The following is a 20,910-nucleotide window of genomic DNA, read 5'->3' on the forward strand; positions in this document are numbered from 1 at the left end:
CTAACCCATTTGTCACATTTCTATGAATACTCAAAAAAATTAATTAATTTTAGTAAAATTAATACTTCCCTGAAATGGAATGTATTGTATGTATATAATATTATGCAACCAAAAGGATGACAGTGTTTGAGAGCCATATTATCCCATTTCTACGAGGCACAGCATTTTCTTATCAGCCTCTTTAATTCCTCAGGGAGACCAGAGGCTTTACTCTCTTTATTATAGGCATAAAATTAATTGCATGTTAAATGAGGCTCTTATAAATTTAAATTTGGTTCATTTAAATTTGATTTTTCATACTGGTTTATCAGCCAGCCACACTTACTATTCTGACAGGAAAATGGAGTGCTTGAATATTGTTCTGGAAATATTTTCCATCCATTGAGAAAGAATTGTCTGTAATAGTAGCTTGTTAAAAGCTTTGATGAAGAGATTAGGGCAGACAGATGTTATGAGGTCTAATACCTGCTCTTAAAAACCTTCTGTGATGCTCAGGCACTGGGTATCACCAGCTGTCTCAAGAAACACTATGAAATTCAATTAACCTGAAAAAGTATCAGGATATGAGCCACTTATGGGGACAGTTGTATGCAGGGAGGAGATACGGAAAGGGACAAGAATACTAAGTGAACAAATAACAGGGTATCACAAGGTTTGAAAGGTTAGAAATCTGCACCCTAGCATGCTTGGGACCCCACTTGGGTTGTTTGACCTTTTTTTGAGACTCAATTCTCTAGTCTGTGGTGGGCCTAACAATACTGACACCTTCAGAATTTTGCTGCTCCTGGGAGAGCTATGTAACAGCTCTTTTTTTTTTTTAATACATATTTCATTTTTTATTACCAATCAAAAATAAATTCCATATATCGTTTAGTAAATGTTATCAGTTTTGTGACAAAAGACACAAGAGTAATAACAACAAAACTCTCTGAGAGTCTAACACATAATGCCAAAATAAATCACAAAAATATACAAATTAAGATCTTATGCAAAATAAATATGGCAGCTGTGACCTGCCACCCATTTGGATGCCATTTGCAAAGGTCTCCCTTACACGGAAGGCACATCAGGTGGGCCAGTTCCAGGGTATGGCTCATCCCAGAAACCAGAGGTTGAAATGGGAAGTGAAAAATTGCACTGGGAAGAGGAAGTCATCAGACCAACAATATTTGGAAATAATGATAACCCTCTGTGAGAAGGGATTATCAGTGGGCCAGGGAAGAGGAGGAATACCAGCCAGTTGGTGGTAACCATGTGCACAGAGGTCAGGTGGAGGTGTGTGTGCACCTGCCCCTTTTGCTTTACATACCGCCACCAATGTCTTTTGCTCCACCTGGCAGTCAGGGCTGTCAGGAATACAGCTCTGCCGGGTTCCAAAAGGATATGGGAGCAAGCTGCTCCTGTAGAAGACTAAGGGCTTTTCCCCAGTAGGGAACAAAGGTCTGGTGTCTTTTTTCCTTACACTTGAGAACCCATGGGTGTCACCACCTTCTCTCCCAGCTTCCAGGAGTCAGTTCTATGGCTAGGAGACCTCAGGCTGGCCAGGGGTAGGCATACTTGGTGCAAGACAACCCCTGGTCCTCTCTAGGCACCTGGAGAGCAGGGCACTTGGGGTGAGGAAAGGAGTGAATAATACTCAGGTGGAAGGCCTGCAGCATCTCACCCGCCTGGCTCTCAGGTCCCAGCTCCTGCTGCACCCAGTGGAAGGGCCGACATGGACCTTGGTCCCACAGCCTCTCCGACTCTGGGAAGCCTGGAGCTCTGCAGCAGTGCCTGATTCAGTCCCAGGGAAGAGGTGCCGGGGCAGGAATTCACATGGGGGCAGAACCCTTGGTACAGTACTACTAACTTCAGCAAAGGCAGGATGACCTCTCTTGCTAGGGTCACACGTGTGAGAAAGCGGGGCTACCAGGTGCATGACTTCAGGAGGAGCCCTCCTCTCCTGAGGTTCCATATGTGGGTGGACAAGGCCAGGTGAGCCTTGCCAGCCACAGAGGAAAGGGCATAAAGAATCTGCTTCGGTGGCTTCCAACATGACCTGTTGTCCCCAACCCCAAGAGGGAGTGGGGCTTGGGGATTCAAAAGGGGGAGTCTGGGAAAAAGTGAGTCTTGACTCTCATTATGGGGCAGGGTGGTACTGACTGCTAACAATGCAGATGCCAATGACAGTTCCTCCCAGAACCAAAAGGAAGAACCGAGACAAGTCACCTCCAACATAGATGCCCTCCCACCAAGGGGGAACCTTTGGTAAAAGTGAGGTCAGGGCCTGTGGAGCAGGGGTGAAAAATCAAAGGCCTGAGACCCTGCTTAACACTTGAGCGAGCCCTATCACAAAGGGGCAGTTGTCCAAAGGGCCAGATGGGAGGCAGGGTGGGGATGTGTCCTCAGCCGAGTCCTGACTCACCAGGAGAGGCTGTCGGCAGAGTTCTAGGAGCTTTCTGAGTACAGTGGTTGAAAGCAGATGTGCTCCTCTCCATAGCTTGGATTGTGTCCCTCATGACAGCTATCCAGGAGCTCTTGGCCTCAGAATCATCAGATAAACTACAGCACAGGTGCCCAGGCAGCTGATCTGCCCACCATTCGGTTCTTTGCTTTCTGTGAAGAGCTGTCTTCCTCCCAAGAGACAAGCCTCCTCTGGCAGGCTCTGGGATACAACCTCTGGAGGAGGAGGAGGCAGCAGCAGAAAGGAGAGCTCCCTGAATTAGGGACATAAACTGGAAGATTATGGCTGGGAGCAGATTATGGCCATTGCTTCCTGGGTCAAGAAACCCTTTCTCTTATAGTTTTTTGGAAAAAAATTTCTACAGAAACAGAATGTGAAATTATACCATGGTATTCACATCTGGAAAGTTTCAGGAGGAAGACAGCAAAAGGCCAAATGCCCAAAATTTTCACTAGACCCCCTGTTTTGGAGGCAGGCATTTAATGACAGCTTTGGCTCATGCCTGGCACAGGAAGTATCGTGTTTTCTGACAATGGCCCTCTCCCCACACCCCGCCCCATTCTCTTCTAAACAGCTCAGTATGGGCTGAGAGTAGCTAGCAGAAGAGGCTACAAATAACTTGGCACTGTTACAACACTGTGTGATCAGGCATGTCACAGACAGGTGTGACTTTTGACATTTATTATTCCATTCCATGAGCATGTATTAAGTCCCAATTTCATCCTGAGAGTATGCCAGGCTCTTGGGGTTTAAAGATGCACAGACACAGTCTTCATCCCAAGGAGTTCTAACAGTGCATATTGAGAGCATCTACTGGTACAGCTTCCTTGTTCAAGGTCCTAATGCCTACCTGTAACTATTGATATGGACTTGATACTAAGGTCAGCCTCATGGCATTTGGTTATTCCCAACTCTTTAATTCTTTCTCTAAAAAATATTTGGCAAGAAATTCAAGTGGATATTTGAAAAGAAATTCAAGTATATTTCTTTCTGGATATTTGGGAAGAAATTCAAGTATCTGAGGCCAGTGAGCCCTCCTCTGACTTTGAAGTGGAGTGAAAGGAAATTGTCCCTCTAAAGGTCACTATCCACTCGCTTTGAAAATCTCTATCACGTAAAGTCTTGTAATCCATAGTATGAACTTTGTATTCTGTGTCAAATTTAAAGATATTGGTGGGGAAGGGGTGAGTGAGGAGGAGATTAAGCAGGGGAAATAATATGACCAGATTTCCACTTGAACTGATGGCTCCACCTGCTGAGAGGGACCTGAAGGGGCAAGAGTGAAAGCAGGCACAGCCACTGCCTCCCATCCAGCTCAGACAAAATTGGTGAGAAGTGTTCAAATTTGAGACAAGTCATGTAAGTAGAAATATGCAGACTTGCTGATGTGCGGGATACAGGGTGTGGAGGTTAGAGTAAATGAGAATGACTCCTAGATTTTTGGACTGAGAAGTGAAGTGACTGTTACTAAATGGGGCAGTCAGGGGGAAAGCCAAGCAGAGGTGGTGGGGGAGCCAAGTTTAGTCTGAGCAGCACATCAGTCACTACATGGAGCTCTTGGCATCTGGATGGACCAGACTGGCATTCAGAGGAGGTAAGGCACAGGGTTTGGGATTCAGGTTACTGATTTGGGGTGTTCTAAATGACCTTATGATGTCCCTTAGTCTCTCTGAGCCTCAGTTTCCTCATCTGTCCAAGGACAAAATGGTGCTAGGTGATTTTCTTGCTTTGGTCTTTCATGTGACTGCAAACCAAAACAGATATTTCTGCTTTTTCCTATCTGGATGTTTTAATTTTGTAGAAATACATAAAGCAACATCAAGACATGTTTCATGAGTATCTCCTTAAGAGCCATTTACATTTAGTTTCAAAAAAAAGTTATCATGTTCTATCTCCATTTAGTAAATGTTTGTTGAGCACTGGCTTAAGGCCAGGTATTGTTTTAAGTTTAAGTAGACACGCATAAATGCATTAACCTTGGCTCCAGAAGGGCAGCTGGGCAGCCACTCGTAACCTAAGGAGGTAAGTGCTGCGGTGCAGTAAATGCACTTGATGAAGGCAATTTGACCTTAGCCTGTCCCTCTGCACTAACCCAGCATCTGTGGGAGAGGAAAACAGGAGAAGCAGGAGAAATGCTCCCTGCCCTTGAGGAGATAATTAGAAGCAAACTGGCAATTTCTCAAAAGTCCACAGGAAAATAAATTACTTAAAGAAAATTGTTTTCAAGTGACTACAGTAAAAAAAATCTAAGTCCATTTTTCTTTTAGGTTCCAAAGTTTAATAAGAACCATATTGCTTAGAAGGTGAAACTTAATTCAATTTAAGCGTATTTCACAGGTTTCTAAAGAAATATGTTTATTCCAGACAGTAAGCAGATTGGCACAGTTAGAGGTGGATGGGGTGTTCAGTGTTGCAGGTTTAACTGTGTGGAAGCAAGGAAATCAGTAGTTTGAAGATTCTGCAAGGGTTCTATTTAAGCATGGTGTGTCGTCACCTTTTACACCTACCACGCACTCACTTTTCTATATAGCTTGCAAAAAAATGTTGCCTTGAATAATATAGATTGTTTATATAATTTCTAGTTTTTTTTTCAGCAGACCTCTCAGTCATAATTTGAGACATCTGCTTCTTTTTTAAAGGCTGGGTTGTATTGGAATTATATTCAGCATGTGTCTGTGCCTCCCGTTATGAAACGTGGTTATCCTCAGTGGGTGATTAAGTTTACATGAATGTAGCACAGTACATTGAAAAGAAATCCTGTGGCAAATCCATTTGTTCAGAAATGTATTCTTTAACTGAAAAATCATAGATTGTCTTTTTCTTTTAAATCTCATAGAGTTTAACATTTGTTATTAATTAAAAAGTTTCAAGCAGAGCTTTCTCAGATTATTTTCTTCTCCTACTCCAAAAACAAGACAGTGGGTTTGTGTTTTGAATATTTACCTGAAAGGCAAATGTAGAGTTGGACACAGCTTTTGACTGTTTGAATAAACAAGTGACTTACTTATTCTTACTTGGTGATCTACCAAACTATTTTTTTCCTTTACATTAAGCACTAAAGAAATTTATTTTACTTAATTTTAATTTATTTATTTATTATTTTTTCATTAGAGACAAAGGTCTTACTACAATGATCAGGCTGGTCTCAAGCTTCTGACCTCAAGCAATACTCCCATCTCAGCCTCCTAAATTGTTGAGATTACAGGCATAAACCACCATCCTCCGCTAGCACCAAAGGAATCTGTTCTGCTAAATTCTAACATTGGCTCAATTGGGGTTTAACAAATGTTTGTGGAATGGCTGAAGTAAATTGGATTTTAGAACCTCAGGGTACTTTGGGACTCTAAATGAGTCTAATCAACCTACTAATGAAATTTCTTCCTCCTTCTTGTGAATCTAAGCAGAGCATTATACCTAAACAGATATAAGTCAAAAACTTTGGGCTCATTAAAAAGGCCTTTCAATATGAATTCTTTCAAACCTACATTATGCACAAATCATCCTCATTTTATACTCTGTAAACTAATTCAGGTGGCTAAGGTCACCCAGCACAGAAGTGGCCTCAACTCTATATCAACTTGAACTTCTGTCTTTTCCTCTAATAGTAATTCTCAAATTTAATTTGTATACAAATCTCCAATGTTGAATGAGGTCACCTTCATCACAGAACCAAGTACCAATGAAACCTAAAAATAATGACTTGTAAACTTCTTTAAACTTTATTTTGGGTTTCATCTCATATCCTTGCTTTTCTGCAAAATAAACTCAATTCCCTAATTTCAGCCAGCCTAGAAAATGCTTTGAGCTAATTCTCTTGTAATCACAAGGCTTTATCTTTGGCAGAAATGATGGACTGTAAAATAACACCACCATCACCAACATAATAACAAATGATCTCAATTCTTCTTCCATTTCAAGTTTGAAATTTTATGTTAAAGTTTGAATCTGGGTCAGCTTCAATTTCAGCTGAACTGGTTTATCCATTTGCAGAGATTAGTTCCCAAGGAATTCCTGACTTATTAAAAGGTGGAGGAAATATAAGGTATTTGTATTATGTCATATGAGGCTTGAAAAAATGCTTATTTGCAGGCAGATCACCTGAAGTCAGGAATTCGAGACCAGTCTGGCCAACATGGTAAAGCCCCATCTCTACTAAAAATGCCAAAAAATTAGATGGATGTGGTGGCAGATGCCTGTAGTCCCAGCTACTTGGGAGGCTGAAGCAGGAGAATCACTTGAACATTGGAGGCGGAGGTTGCAGTGAGCCGAGATTGCGACACTGCAATCTAGATTGGTAGGCAGAGTAAGACTCCGTCTCAAAAAAAATAAATAAATAAAAGAAATAAAAGAAAGAGAGAACTCTGAAATTATGTACACACTCAGGTAAATATTAAAGCAATGGAGATTCAGTGAGAAGCATAGTAGCAGGCCTTCTCTATTCTTTTTCTCTTTAATTTTATATTTCTTTGTTGATTGCCAGTGTGAACCATTTTCTGAATCTCTCTTTTCTAATTAATTAGATTAAAAAGAAGAAAGAACAAAATAATAAGAACTTTTCAGGCACTATACTGCTGCCCTGTTCATTTAGCATGGTTCTGCAAGCTGACTCGAGTTATTTGTCACTGACAAACTCCATGGTAGAAAACAAAAGTTATGAGAGCAAACGTTGGAGCAGGAATGCTAGAGCAGTAACAGCTTTGAGAGGCAGGTTAGCTTCAGCTTTACAATGTCAAATGGAATGATAAGGCCTGAAAGGGATGCTGATTGGGTGAGGAATTTGGAAGCTTTTCTTAGGGCTAGGAGGTTGTCATTTATTGTGGCTGTTTCAAAACATCACTACTTAGTAAAGAATATCCTTATCCACAAATGAAGACTAGCAGTTGGACTTATAAGGACAAGGATGATGACAAAAATAACATGTATTAAGTGCTTATTATGTGACAGACACTGTGCTCAATGTGAACTGTATAATTTCTATCCCCATATAGTAACTCTTATATTTATAGTCTATAGTTAAGGAGACAGAGACGAGGTAGGTTAAGTAACTTGTACAAAGTCACCAGCTTATAAATGACAGAGTTGGAACTTGAACAAAAGTCTGTCTGATTTCAAATCCCATATGCTTAAAAATATATTAAAAAAAAAACAGTTAGTGAGATATAACAAACCCATACAAAGACTTTGGAAACAATGGGGTGATATAATTGTTATGGCATATATCTATGTATACACATACAGACACACACACACACATGGTTTACACTGGCAATCAACAAAGAATACATACATATATATATATATACACATTCTGAGATCTGGCTTCAAAAATCTCCATTTTAAATTCAGTGATTGAATACTGAAACTATTTTTTTTTTCTATTGCAAGTCTAAGATAGTTCAATGTAGTACTGTTTATAGGTCAATAAAGATCTCCAGCTTCCAAGCTGGAATAAAAATACTCAAATGAAATCTTATCTCTTAGGTTCATGAAGAGAAAGAAGTTCATAATGAAATTACAACCTGGGAGAAAATATTTGTGGTATACATAACCACACAAAAAGTGAACATCACTAATATACAAAGAGCTCCTGCAAATAATTATGATCAAGACAAACAAATCCAAAGAAAAATAGCCTGAAAACATGAAGAGTTAATTTCCAGAAAAAGAAGCACAAAGTTATTGAAAGAAGCTTAAACTCACTAATAATTAAATACATATATAAATAAGGAAATCAATAAGACCAGCTCATCTAACAGGGCTGCATATTCCTTTTAGAAAGTAATTTTGTGTTAAAATTTGTGTGATTCTTTGACTTAGCAATGCCATTCTGGAATCTACCCCATTTATCTAAGGATGGTCACTTGTATAATTCTATGCAATGTAAAAAACTAAAAATAATCTATAAGCTGTGTGTTTTAATTGAGAAAAAGGCAAGGTTTAGGTTAATATTTGTAAGCTGATTCTATTGTGTGTGTGTGTGTATACATATGTGTGTGTGTATGTGTGTATGTGTGTGTGTGTGTAGAGAGAGAGAGAGAGAGAGAGAATATAAGCAAGTGTTTGGATGGATGGTTAGATAGATAAGTCAATATAACCATAGAGAAAAGTTGAAGAAGATATGTACCAGATTGTCAAACTGTGGGATGGGATGAGATTGGATGAACAAATGGAGAACCTGGCTTCCTTATCTATTTTTATTTTTAAAGTGGTGAGATTAGAGCACATTTTTCATTTTGGGTGATGTTAGTATTTCATAAATAAAATTATTTTTAAAAAAGGAGAAAATAACTTGTTCATATGATCAATCATAAATATAAAGTTACAAAATTATTGGATTTTTAAAAAAATACAGATAGTTCACAATTTATAATGGTTTGACTTAAACGATTTTTCAACTCTATAATGGTGTGAAAGTGATATGCATTCAGTAGAAACTACACAGAGCTTCCATACAACATTCTGTTTTTCACTTTCAGAACAGTATTCAATAAATTATTAATACATGTGACATTTAATTTATTACAAAATAGGCTTTATTATAAAATAGACTTTACGTTAGATGGTTTTACCCAACTGTAGGGCAATGTAAGTGTTTTAAGCATATTTAAGGAAGGGTAGGCTAAGCTATGATATTCAGTAGGTTAGGTGCATTAAATGCATTTTCAGCTTAAGATATTCTCAATTTAAGATGGGTTTATTGAGATGTAATCCCATCATAAATTGGGGAACATCTGTACTTCACAAACGAGTATAAACTCTTTTGGCATTTTTCTTTACTACAAAAAGTATAAGTGTAAAATTTTATAATATATAGACAAACAAGAAATAAATATTACTCACAATTCTCACAATCTTCACGATTGTGAGAAGATGAATAGCAGTACTTTATTACATAATGGTTCTTGTTGACTGTTTTATTTCCTGTTTATTTCTAAATTATACAAAATTTTGAGTTTCTTGCAAAAGTAATGCACCAGGAATCAATTACTTAGTGGTTATTTTCTACAATTTTTTTCTATGTATATGTATATACCCTTCTAAAAAGTATAGTGTACTATTCAATGATGAGTGTACTAAAGGCTCAGAGTTCACTGCTATACAATTTATCATATAACCAAAAACCACTTGTACCCCAAAAGCTATTGAAATAAAAAAGATATATTTTTTAAAAATCAAAAAAATAATAAAATAAAAACTAAAAAGCATAATAGTCTTAACACACAACTACACAAAAATTTGCACACAAATGTTCATAGCAGCATTATTCATAGTAGCCAAAATGTGAAAACAAGCCAAATGTACTTTAACTGATAAATGAATAAACAAAATGTGGCTATCCATATAGTGGAATATTACTTGGCAAAGAAAGGAATAAAGTAGCTGACATGTGCTCCAACATGAATGAACATTATGCTAAGTGAAAGAAATCAGTTAAAAAATATCATATATCATGGGATTTCATTTACATGAAATGTCCAGAAATGTCAAATCTGTAGAGTTAAAAAGAAGATTTATGGTTGCTTGGGGCTGTGGGAGGGGGTGAGGAGGTGATGGACTCCTCACTCTATTTTGGAAATGATTCTAAGTATGAGATTGGCATTTGAAAAATCTACGTTAATCACTTAGTAACAACTTCTAGTGGGTATAAAGTTTATTTTAGGGGTGATAAAAATGTTTTCACATTAGATTATGGTGTTTGGTGTACAACTCCATAATTATACTGAGAACCAATGAAAAGTACACTTTAAAACGGTAAACTTTTATGATATGTACATTGTATCTCAATAAGGCTCTTTTAAAAAGTCTTATGGGAATATTTTATTAATATTAGTAATCGCTGAAAATGAGAAGAGCTCTATACAATTTTGCCTTTTCCTTTTGAGTTCCCATTCTCCCCTCTACATCTCTGCATTCCCCATATTTAACCCCAAGAAGAAACTTGGTTGATTGTGGTACTTTTCATATAGAACTTTTTCCTCTTCCAATATATTCTGAACTTGTTTGTTTGATTTTTTTTTTGAATGAGGGGCCCACAACCAAAAATAAAACTGAAGCAGAAGTACCCACCTTCAATAATATGCTTTCTTGACAGCCCTCTTTCTGTTTCAGCTCTGCCAAGAAAAAGAAGCAAATAACTTTGAGTGAGAGTGTGTTTTCTTTTTTTCTCTAAATCTGTTTTAAAGGTGCAGAAGAATAATCATTCTTAGTCGGAATTGCTAATTTTATACCCTGTTCTTATCAAATTCTGCACCACTGGAGGCTGAGGAGAGAAGTCTGGTGGGCAACACACTGAACCTCTTTTCTTTGGAGACCTCAGAAGATTAATTATCCACGACTGTCACCGTGCCACTAACAGGTTCAGTACCAGGCTCCAGTTAACAGCAATTCAGCCACACACATTCTGTCCGTATTTAACTCGAGACACTGTACAACATTTTCACCTTGTTCTTAAACAAGCTAAAGAAAATAAAAAGGTCTGACATAGGTTTGTGGGTTTACTGTAAGATTGCCAGGCTGCTGAAATTTTTTGTTAGCTTTTCTGAGAAACGAAGCAAATTTGGAAGTGCCTTTTGAATTCCAAAATAAAATTTTAAACTATTTTTGTTTAAAATGTGATGAAGCAAATATATGTTCGTTAAATTAGAATCCCCAGAAGACAGACCATTAATCATAAGCACTTTTGCCTTCCCAATTCTCAAGCTCTGGCTAATTAGAAAGAAATATGGTACTTGAGTTTTAAAGTATCAATAACATGTTTCTTCAACAACGATACCTCTGCAGCTTCTTTTTAAATATAATATTTTCCATTCACGTTTGTGACTGTATTCTCATTCAGTATTTTTAATAAGTATATTAGATAATACTGTATTCTACTACATATTCTACTACAAAATGGTTCTTGCAGGCTGTATATCATTTCCTGCAAGGTTCTGTAGCATTGCAAAAGCACCAAGCAATGGCACTGTGAATCAAAACACGGACAATGGAAATCCACATTTCTCATAGCATGATGTTGCTTTATTTTTACACAGATTACTATAGGAATAAAAATCTAAATTACATCTTTCTGTCTTCATATCATTATAAATAGGTTCAAAACCAACAACAAAATAGAGTATTTTGCAAAAACAAATTGTTTGCAAGCATGTATATACACATATACATTTTGATTAGGAGGTTCCTAAAGAAGGCTTGGCCTCTGCCTCCAATTAAAAAAAAATTCCCTATCAATTATAGGAAGGTAAATAAGGTTTTGTTTGTTTTTGCTTTTTGTTAAAACTCCAGCATTTTTCTTTTTTGAGATTTCTGTCTCAAAGATGGAAAAGCACAGTACAATGACTGCTCTGGTATATGGAATTGCTGTTTTCTTACATGCTAGTCAAAAAGGCTGGCCTTCTAAGGCCTGCTGAATAATGTAAGTACCAGTTCAAATGTTAGCAGGCCCAAAAGAAGCCAATTTATCCTGTGAAATCTGCTCTGCATCCCACAACAGAGAGCGCTTCCCTTTCATTTGGCCTGACAGCAAGTGATATAGGTAGCTCCGTGTTATTCTCCAATGAGGTGGTCCTTTTGATCAGTACTTTCAGCCCTCTGCAGAAATGATCAGAGACTTAGACATGGAGCCAGACAAGGTATTTTTATCTTTGCATTCTGCAGAAGTCTCTGAGTTTTGGCAGATTTGAGTAGCTTTTCTTCTGTGATGCTTTGTGTCTATTTTTCTTTCCTGAAATTTGAACTCTATTTTGGAAATGATTGTAAGTATGAGATTGGTATTTGAAAAATCTACATTAATCACTTAGTAACAAGTGACCGCATGCTTTGCACTAAATTTCTTCGGGAGTAGCTTGCTAAAATTAAATCTTAGGCTAATTGCTATTTCCTTAGTGTGAGGGGGGGAAAAAAAACCCTCTTTCTCAACTAATTAATCTTAGTTCATTTTATGTAACATAACTGCCTAACAGCAAATAAACCAGGAGCTACTAGTTGTTTCCTGTTTAGTAGGAAAAATAACTTACTTTCCACCCCAGTAGAGTTTGGTTGTTATGACCAGACTGGACCTCCTGTATATCAAATAGACAAACACAGAGAAGTAGTAAATAAATGCAGTTTATTGTACTCAGTCATATTATTATAATAGTACCAGAAAGAATCTGTTACTGTACCTCACATTTTAAAAACTGGCAAAGAAGTAAATTTGTTAATCCATCTCACTGAAATAAAGACAAAGGGAAGCTAGTGAGGGGTGACTCAAAGTTGGATCCTAGAGGGAGAGTCTGAAGAGAAATGATCTTTGCCTGGAGGGGCTGGAGGAGGTGGAGGGCAGTGATAACAAGTCAGATTGGGAACTGACAGAAAGCCCAGGCCAACGTTGCAAAGTGAAGGTGAGTGGTGGGCCAGTATGGAGGGTCAGAAATGGTGCGTGGGAATGGAAGTGAAAGGACTGAGGGGGTGAATCACTTTAGGAGGTCAAACGAGCAAACACCAATGAACACGGATTCAGCATCTGGCCTAACGCTGACTGCATGTGAACTCCTCCCAGGAGGACTCTACTCTCTGCCAAGGAACACAAACGCTTGCAGCTCTGTGTTATTATCCCTTCTAACATCACATTCACAGGCAGGAATTGACTACACAGAAGTCTAAATGATGAAGTGAATTATAATAGTAAATATTTAGAACAAACAGGAAAAAAATGTCTTTGAGTGTCTTATTAAATGGAAATGTCATTTTAGGGAAACAGTTCTAAAATCCTCAGCTCAAGGTTCTACCACTTTACTGCTAAGGGAATGAAATGTACAAATCTCATCAGCAAACTTATTACCTTCTGAAAGGCAGAACCAAGGGCAGGATATGCAATCCTAGCATTATGATCATGGAATAAGAACTATGTCTTGAGAACTACAGGTATGCAATAAAATTGGGAAACAGATCTCAGTGCAATTTGGTTTCCCTTGGTATGTAATTTGATCACACTGATCTAGAAAAAAAATCATTTGAGATTCAAAGGTTAAGGCCAATCTTCAGGAGTGCTTGAAATAAGGCATTTGTAATTCCATCATCTGTAGAGTCAGCGCCTCAGGGCTCTCGGTTATAAAAACCTGGTATGATTAACGATAACTGATGGGGAATGATGGTGACAACTCTGATAACTTGGTTGCAACAAGAAAAATGTGTTGAAAATGTTAGCAGTGCCATCCCATTGAAGTTAATCCCTGGAAAAGTAATTTGAATCACTGTAATGGAAGGTCGATAAATATATGTACCTGGAGATTACACAACTTGAAAGGGCTGATGTACTTTCCAGGTTAATACATCAACATCATGATACCTATTATAACAGCAATCTGCCACAGGGGAGCCCAGGCTCCTTAAGCACTTTCAACCTTCAACAAAAAGCTGGATGGAATATTGTAAAAAATGAATGTAGTCCTTTTGATTATTCAAAGCTGCACATTCTATACAAACACTGCCACAGGCTTAGGTTTTCAAAGTTAGGCTTCCTGTAAAATATTTGGCCTATATGGGTATACACACTAACATTAATGTTCAAATATCAAGAGTAGACAGCAGCCTGGCAAATTATCACTGACTCTCACCGAGACTATTAGAGCTACTCTTCTGAGCGGGTAGAGAGTGATAATGCACTTTACAGTGATATAGCACAGGCTTCAAAATACTTCTGTACACCTTATCACACTCTGTCAGCATGACACTTCATGAACTGTTATGCTGTCCATTTTACAGGTGGGTAAGTTGAGAATCAGAGAAGTGTAATAACTTCTGCCGGATAACACAGCTAGCAAGCGGTAGCACCAGGACCAGAAGTCAAGTATGCTAATCGAAACAGCTTTTATAGGCTCAAAGCTATAATGACACGGTTTATCTTTTCACCAGTCTTGTGGGGGCAACTGTGAACCAATATAAGCGTTTTGGGGCATAATAATAGCTTGAGATTTTATTTGCAAGAAGTTTGTGAAATATGCATGGTAATCTATTTTCTATAAAAGGTATATAAAATAGGTTCTGCAGCTATGAAGAGTGATGATTCAATGTTCTCTGGATGTTGAGAAAGAAAAGAGCTACTGTGCTGATGTTTCCCCCTCTTCCTTAGATGTACTCTGGCAGCCTACACCTTGTTGCAGACCTCACTGTATTATTAGCGGAATTATCTCTAAGGTTTCTGTTATAATTGAATTGTACACCCCAAAGATATATGTTAAAGTCCTAACCCACAGAACCTCTGAATGTGAGCTTATCTGGAAATAGGATCATTGCAGATATAAGTAGGTAGAGTAGGCCCTTAATCCATTATGACTGGTGTCTTTATTAGAAGATACACAGGCACATGTGAGGAGAGCTGAAGTGCTGCAGCTGCAGGCCAAGGAATGCCAAGGGTGGCTGGCAACCACCGGAAGCTAAGAGGAAGCAAGGAAAAACCTTACCCAGAGTGTCACAGGGAGCATGGCCCTGACAACCTTAAAGTCCAACCTTCATTTTGGACTTCTAGCTTTCAGAAACATGAAATAATAAATTTCTGTTATTTTAAGTTACCCAGTTTTTTTGTCCTTTGTTGCAGCAATTGTAGAGAATGGATACAGTCCCTATTTAGGCAGTTATGGGTGAACCAATGCTCTGAGTGGGAAAGTAACTCAGGCAAGTCAGGCAAGGTGAAGGACTGAGTGGGAACACGAATATTTTTCCATATGTAAGGTGGAATATAGTTTTCTATTAACATTGTTACAGTTCCCTGGGGTGGGGCAGGAGGAGAAGGGAGAGGGAGAAAGTAGGTCACCAAAGTTTATTTGTTCATATTCCTATAAATGTTTGGTTTTCCATTTCCACAGGGCTCTCTATTCCTACCAAAAGTTTATCTCAGAGCGAGGAGTAAGCAGCCCTAAAAATACATGCAGGTATGTTTCACCTTCTTAGTTTCCCTTTCTAGAGAGGAGTTTAAATTATGTGTGCAAAAGCGTAATAATACCACTCTTGAACTCTTTGAGAATGTCCATTTTCCCTAGAATAAATTTAGAAAATACATGCTAAGTGTTAAAGCATGAGTACACAGCACTTTGCACAGTTGTCTTCACTAATACGGTTACACTGTAATCTATTTGGTAATCAGCAAATATTATGCTAGGACAGAGGAGGACCCCAAACTTGTCCTGTAATCTTTGCTGTGCTTTGCTTAATTCTGTCCTCGTGCTGGGGAAGTAGTGGCTGTTGCAGTTGAAGTCTATAGTGAAATGGGGAGGTATTACCTCCCCACCACCCATAGATGTTACAGCTTCCCTTATTACAACACTGTCTTTGGCTACAGAAGGTGATGGAAAGGGATGTGTAAGCACAGCCCTGTGTGTTTCTCAAGGATAGCAGATGAAGCACTTTTCTGAGTACCCAGATAACAGGGTTCCTGGGCATACAGGAGGGATGCTGACTAAATATGTTCAGATAAGAAAGCTTTGGGGTGTTTATCCAAGAGACTTCTTGTTTCATAATTTCTTTGCATCCAGAGTTAATAAAATAAACAGGAAACATAAATGCATGTGTGTATGGGGGATAATCAGCTTCCCGTCAGGTTACTTCTTTCAACGGATTAGCACAAATGGCAGTCAGAAGCCATGAAATTATCACTTTTTTATGCACAAATATTTAATGAACATCCCCTCCTTCATTTGGTAATTCATTGTGATCAATGACTGGTCAATAATTTTTGAAGCACCAGAAGTGAACTTGCTGGCATTTATTTTCAAGCCTCTATAAATCATTTCTTTACCAACAGTTGATTTTTTTGACAGTCTTTTGGTCAGCTGTCATATAGTTTTGTTTTTCATTCTCTGGTGTTAAATAATATCTTTTCAAAAAACAATAATTATGGCAAATGCAATACCTCCAGCCTTTCTTCTTGATGATACTCCCCAGAATCACTTCAGCCCTGGAGGGGGAAACAGATAATGTCTTAGGATGCAGTATCCTGGAAAAGCAAGAGTCAATCCAGAACATAAGAACCATTCCTTGTTTGAACTCTCAGTGCCTACATATCCCGAAAATAGAAGCCGCTCTCGGCTGGTAGCACAGTTTCCGCTGTTTCTGCTTGTGCCTGCAGAATCTGCTCCAGAGCATTCCAGAAGCACCTGCCAAATCCTGACATGCTGGCAGGAGACCGCCTGCAGTCCTGATACCAAGCAGCAGCAGTCATTTGGCAGTTTGGTGTTTGTGAACTACTGATCCCATATATAAATGTCCTGCTTGGTGGCGTCCAAAGGGAGTCAAAGTTTTCCTTCTAATTGCTATGGAGTAATTCAGTTGTGACCAGGGAGGACAATGGGACTTCACATTGTTTAGATAGAAAATATTGACTCCTGGGTATAAATTGAGAACCAATATGTGGGTTTAGATGTCCCACATAGAGAACACTCTCATATAGAATGTCCTAGGTTCCAGTGACAAACTTTGTCATAGGAGCAAAATAGAAGGAGACATAACGAAGTGTTCTTCCTGCCCCTAAGGCTGGGTTGCAGAGGCATACTGAAGGCATCCACTGTTCTCTCCTCTTCCCCCTACCTAGGCTAGGACCCAAGATTGAGGAGACAAATGTTCTATGTCCCTCCCAGTAAGACCAACATTGTTAGAAGCAACTGGGCTCTCAGGCTTAGTGAATGGGAGATAAATGGAATTAGCACCGGGTCCCTTAGGATGCTGTGGATGGGGGTCATGGCTAATCATTACTGGTCTTAACTGAAAGTTCTGTCTTTATTAGAGTGTATAGCTTGTAATAAGCCACAATGCGGGTTAGCCATGGAGTATGCCCCAAAGAAACAGGCATTAAGTCTTGCATTGGTGTTGCTTTTGTTTCTCCCTGTCTCTCCATTACCTTTTGCAACCTTGCATTTCACGGTGGAAACCTATCTCAATTATAGGCTGACAATCAATAATTAAAACTATTATCCTCACAGGAGTAATACAAACAGGACTCTAACAGACTTGCTACTTACTTCTCCCTTTTTCTACCTTAGCGCCATTTGGTACTAAGCAGGATTCCACAAGAAGAAAACAATGGAAAGGAGTAGAAGGCAGAAAGGAGCAAGGCCCTATAACCTTTACTTTCTCTCCTTGGATTCAACAGAATGCATCAGGAATGTGAGCTCTAAACCTCCTTGATGGACCTTAAAACATAGACCTGGTCTTGAAAAGGAGGAAACTCACACAAGGAAATGCACACGGCCATCCACTGATCATCCTGATTCAGCAAGTCCAGCAATTTGATTGTAATTCTCACCTGGAAGTAGGTGAATTAGGCCTGCAGGGGATTATACTTCACAGTCCTGTTAGAAAATGCAGAGCTGTTCAAACAGCTAGGCAGCTATTTAGTGTTCTTGGTTCCGAGAGCTAGACATCCATGTTCCCAGTAGGAGCCACAGATCTATTCTGAAATGTACTGGTTATGCTGGGACCTGGACAGCATGAACCTTGAGGCCTGGCGGGAGGACACATTTCCCATGTGTTCTGGTTTAACAAGCCCTGTCCTAGGGCTCCAAATCTGCTCTAGGTTCCAAGGAAGGTTGCAGCTGGATGTGACTCCTTTCACAAAAGAAGTGAGGACTCTCTGCAGCCCTTGCTGTCCTCAGAATGAGCTTTGAGATCTCCTCTTATAAAAGATAATAGATTCTTTGCCATCTTCGGGGATCCTGACTTTGACACCTGATCTTCCTGTAATGCTAGTGTAGGGACAGGCAGGTAAACAGGAAAAGCAGTTCCTGCTTCTGTGCAAGGTGGATGTCCTAGTTTGTCAACATCTGAGGAACTATGAGATATGATTATGAAATAATGAGACTAACTTTTGGGCAACCATTTTGGAATCTATTCATTCATTTGGTCACTCATGTATTCAACTAATGTTTCTCCGCTGCCACCACTCTGACACCAAACTGCTGCCCCTAACATAGATGTGACATTGCTTCCTGGTCATATCCCCCTCCAGCCCGTTCTTCATGCAGGGACCAGAAGAAGCAGGAAGGTTTGGGTGAGCAGAGAGGGCCAGAGAAGGTCCATATCCCCAATTCTAGTGATGGTGGTAGAGGGCAGAGCGAAGCAGAGCCACCAACATGTAGGAGAAGGACAGAGCCTTTTCACCAACATGCTGGAAATGGTCTGGGTTGATTCTTTTGGTGCTACAGATGCCACTTGAGTGACACAAGCAGGTACTGACTTACTTTCCAGCAGCATAGACTTCGGCAGTATCAAAGAGGTTAACACCACTTTCATAGGCAATTGTCATCAGCCTTTCTGCAACCTGCAAGGGGACAGGAAGTTCAGTCAGAAAAACCAAATGCTTTCCAAACCTGAATTTTGAGTCCTCTACTGGTCTTTAGGAACACTGACCTCTCACTAATCAATCCTTGTTTTTCTTACTTGTAGTGAAATGAGCAAAAGAAAGAAGGCTCAGTCAGTATCCATAGGACAGAAGTATTATTTCCCTCAGACACAGAAAGGGCATTGAGGGGTTACTTGAAGGCTGGGATTCAGCCTGCCCGAAGTGGATAGATTTGTGTTTCTTGCTCTGCTGGGAAGATCTGGTTTGACAACATTCTTTGTGGCATCTTAATCTTTCTGACAAAGAGGGCAATTTGTATCACTGGCGACTCCATTGCTCAACTTCTATCTCCCAGCCAATAGGTTTTGGCAGCTGGGTGACTCTTGACCTGAAGCTTGTGACTTTTTTCTTGAGGCTGAGACAGAGCCATGACTGTTGTAAAACTCCTGTCACCCGCAGTTCAGCAAAACCTCAGCACCATCATAGAGCAGCCACTGAATCAACACAGAGAGGGAGCAGGGTGCCTCTGACTCACTAGGAATCCAGCTCCTCACTCTTCTGCCTGCAAACAGACCTCAAAGCTCCTTGTTCCTTGCTTTGTGCTGCTGAAAGCAAGCGGTGACTATGACAGAAGAGTAGAGAATAGCTATACACAGCTTAAAAATATCCATAGAGGGATAGCCATAAACAACAGTGGAGGGGCCATTTTTTTCATTTTGCCGATTGATTTACCAGTCATTTAAAAAATTACACACCTCAAAAATAATTACAATTGATGTTTCCATTATGTTTTTGATGGCAGGCTAAAGTTACTTCATCAGCACTTCCAAAATAAACTATGTTTCTGTTGCTTTAAAAATTTGCCTACCAAGAAAATTGTTAAGCTAGCAAAACGGAGTCCATGCAGATTCTTTAGCATTATAGTATGCTATTGCTGCTTCTAATTTATTACCATTAAAACGTTTATCCTATGTTCCTATAATTTTTAAATTATGTCCTAACTGCAGATTAAAAGTTAAGACAAGTTTTCCCTATTATGACTGTCCTTTGTTTTAAAAATTATTGTGCTTGCATTTTACATTAGCCTGAGTTATGTCATATGACATACTGGTGTATTATTATTGGAAAATGTACAAAAATCTTATCTAGAGAGCTTTTAAAGATAAGATGGAGAATTCTGTATGGAAACTTAAACTAAACGATGACAGAGATATTTTCCAATCATAGGATTTGAATGCCTGAACGTGAAATAATGAAAAAAAAAATCACCAACTAAGTCTGAAGAGTGGTTTCTGGCCTTAAGAGTCCTACCTACTAGATAAATAAACCTGGGCAAATCATTTGACCTCTCTGTAGATTCAGTTTCCTCATTTGCAAAATGGGGATGATTTTGTTCAGGGATCTCCTCCTCTTGCAGGGAGCCCAGAGACCTCAGCAAAGCTGACCTTACCTCCCTCTAGCGGGGCACTGGCGCTGGGGGGGGGGAGTGTCTATGAGTGAGTGGCTCAGGAAGGTCACATGACACACCCTGGCCAATGAGATGCGAGGAGAGGTTCCCCGGGGACTTCTGGGAACATTTTTACTTGTTCCTACAGAATTTCTACGAGCAACACGCTTTCCCTGGAGTTACAGTTTTAATTGAGGCCTAGGATTCCAGCAGCTGCTTTTCTGCCTGAAGAAGCAGTTGATACACAAAGGCACATAGGGTCAAGAGACTCGAAGAGATGCAGATTGGGAGTCACTGACTGAGGCAGCCCTGAAGCTTGCTCTTCATCTACACTTCTAGTTTAAAAGTCAAAATAACTTTTTTTTATGGGTTAACCTGATTTGAGTTGGGTTTTTGTTACCTACAGTTAAAGGCACCTTAACTACCTTACAGATTTTAAAAATGTAAATAAAACTCTGAAAATTAAGTGCTATAAGATGCTAATGTGCTCTCATCATTATTTTAAAGAAATAATTATTCATATGAGTAACATCTATCTTTATTTTACAATAAAGCCAAATCATCTTTGAGAGGCACCTTACAGAGTTCGGTGTTTGTATTCTTTGGATAATATCCCTGCCAAACGGTAATTCAATAAAAGTTGAACTCTCCCAGAGACGGGGACATCCTCACCTCCCAAGGCAGTGTTGACAATGATGTAATTGTCAA

General features: G+C 39.2%; 1 protein-coding gene across 5 annotated transcripts in view; it reads right to left on the reverse strand.

Annotated features, from left to right (window-relative positions):
- Positions 1–20,910, reverse strand: part of KCNAB1 (potassium voltage-gated channel subfamily A member regulatory beta subunit 1) — a 381,835-nt gene that overhangs the window by 64,977 nt on the left and 295,948 nt on the right. For all 5 annotated transcript variants that reach the window (XR_004262623.1, XM_032258184.1, XM_032258160.1 and 2 more), the window contains exons 4-7: positions 18,655–18,734; positions 16,332–16,376; positions 12,460–12,504; positions 10,511–10,554 (exon numbers count right to left, since the gene is read on the reverse strand). Coding sequence is in view for 4 of the 5 variants with exons in the window: in XM_032258184.1 (XP_032114075.1) it covers positions 10,511–10,554; positions 12,460–12,504; positions 16,332–16,376; positions 18,655–18,734 (214 nt within the window). In the remaining variant the exon portion in view is untranslated. The remainder of the gene's footprint in view (positions 1–10,510; positions 10,555–12,459; positions 12,505–16,331; positions 16,377–18,654; positions 18,735–20,910) is intronic.

Source organism: Sapajus apella, unplaced genomic scaffold (genome assembly GCF_009761245.1).
Source record: "Sapajus apella isolate SASKATOON/1434 unplaced genomic scaffold, GSC_monkey_1.0 scaffold4, whole genome shotgun sequence".
In the NCBI taxonomy this organism is placed as follows: Eukaryota; Metazoa; Chordata; class Mammalia; order Primates; family Cebidae; genus Sapajus; species Sapajus apella.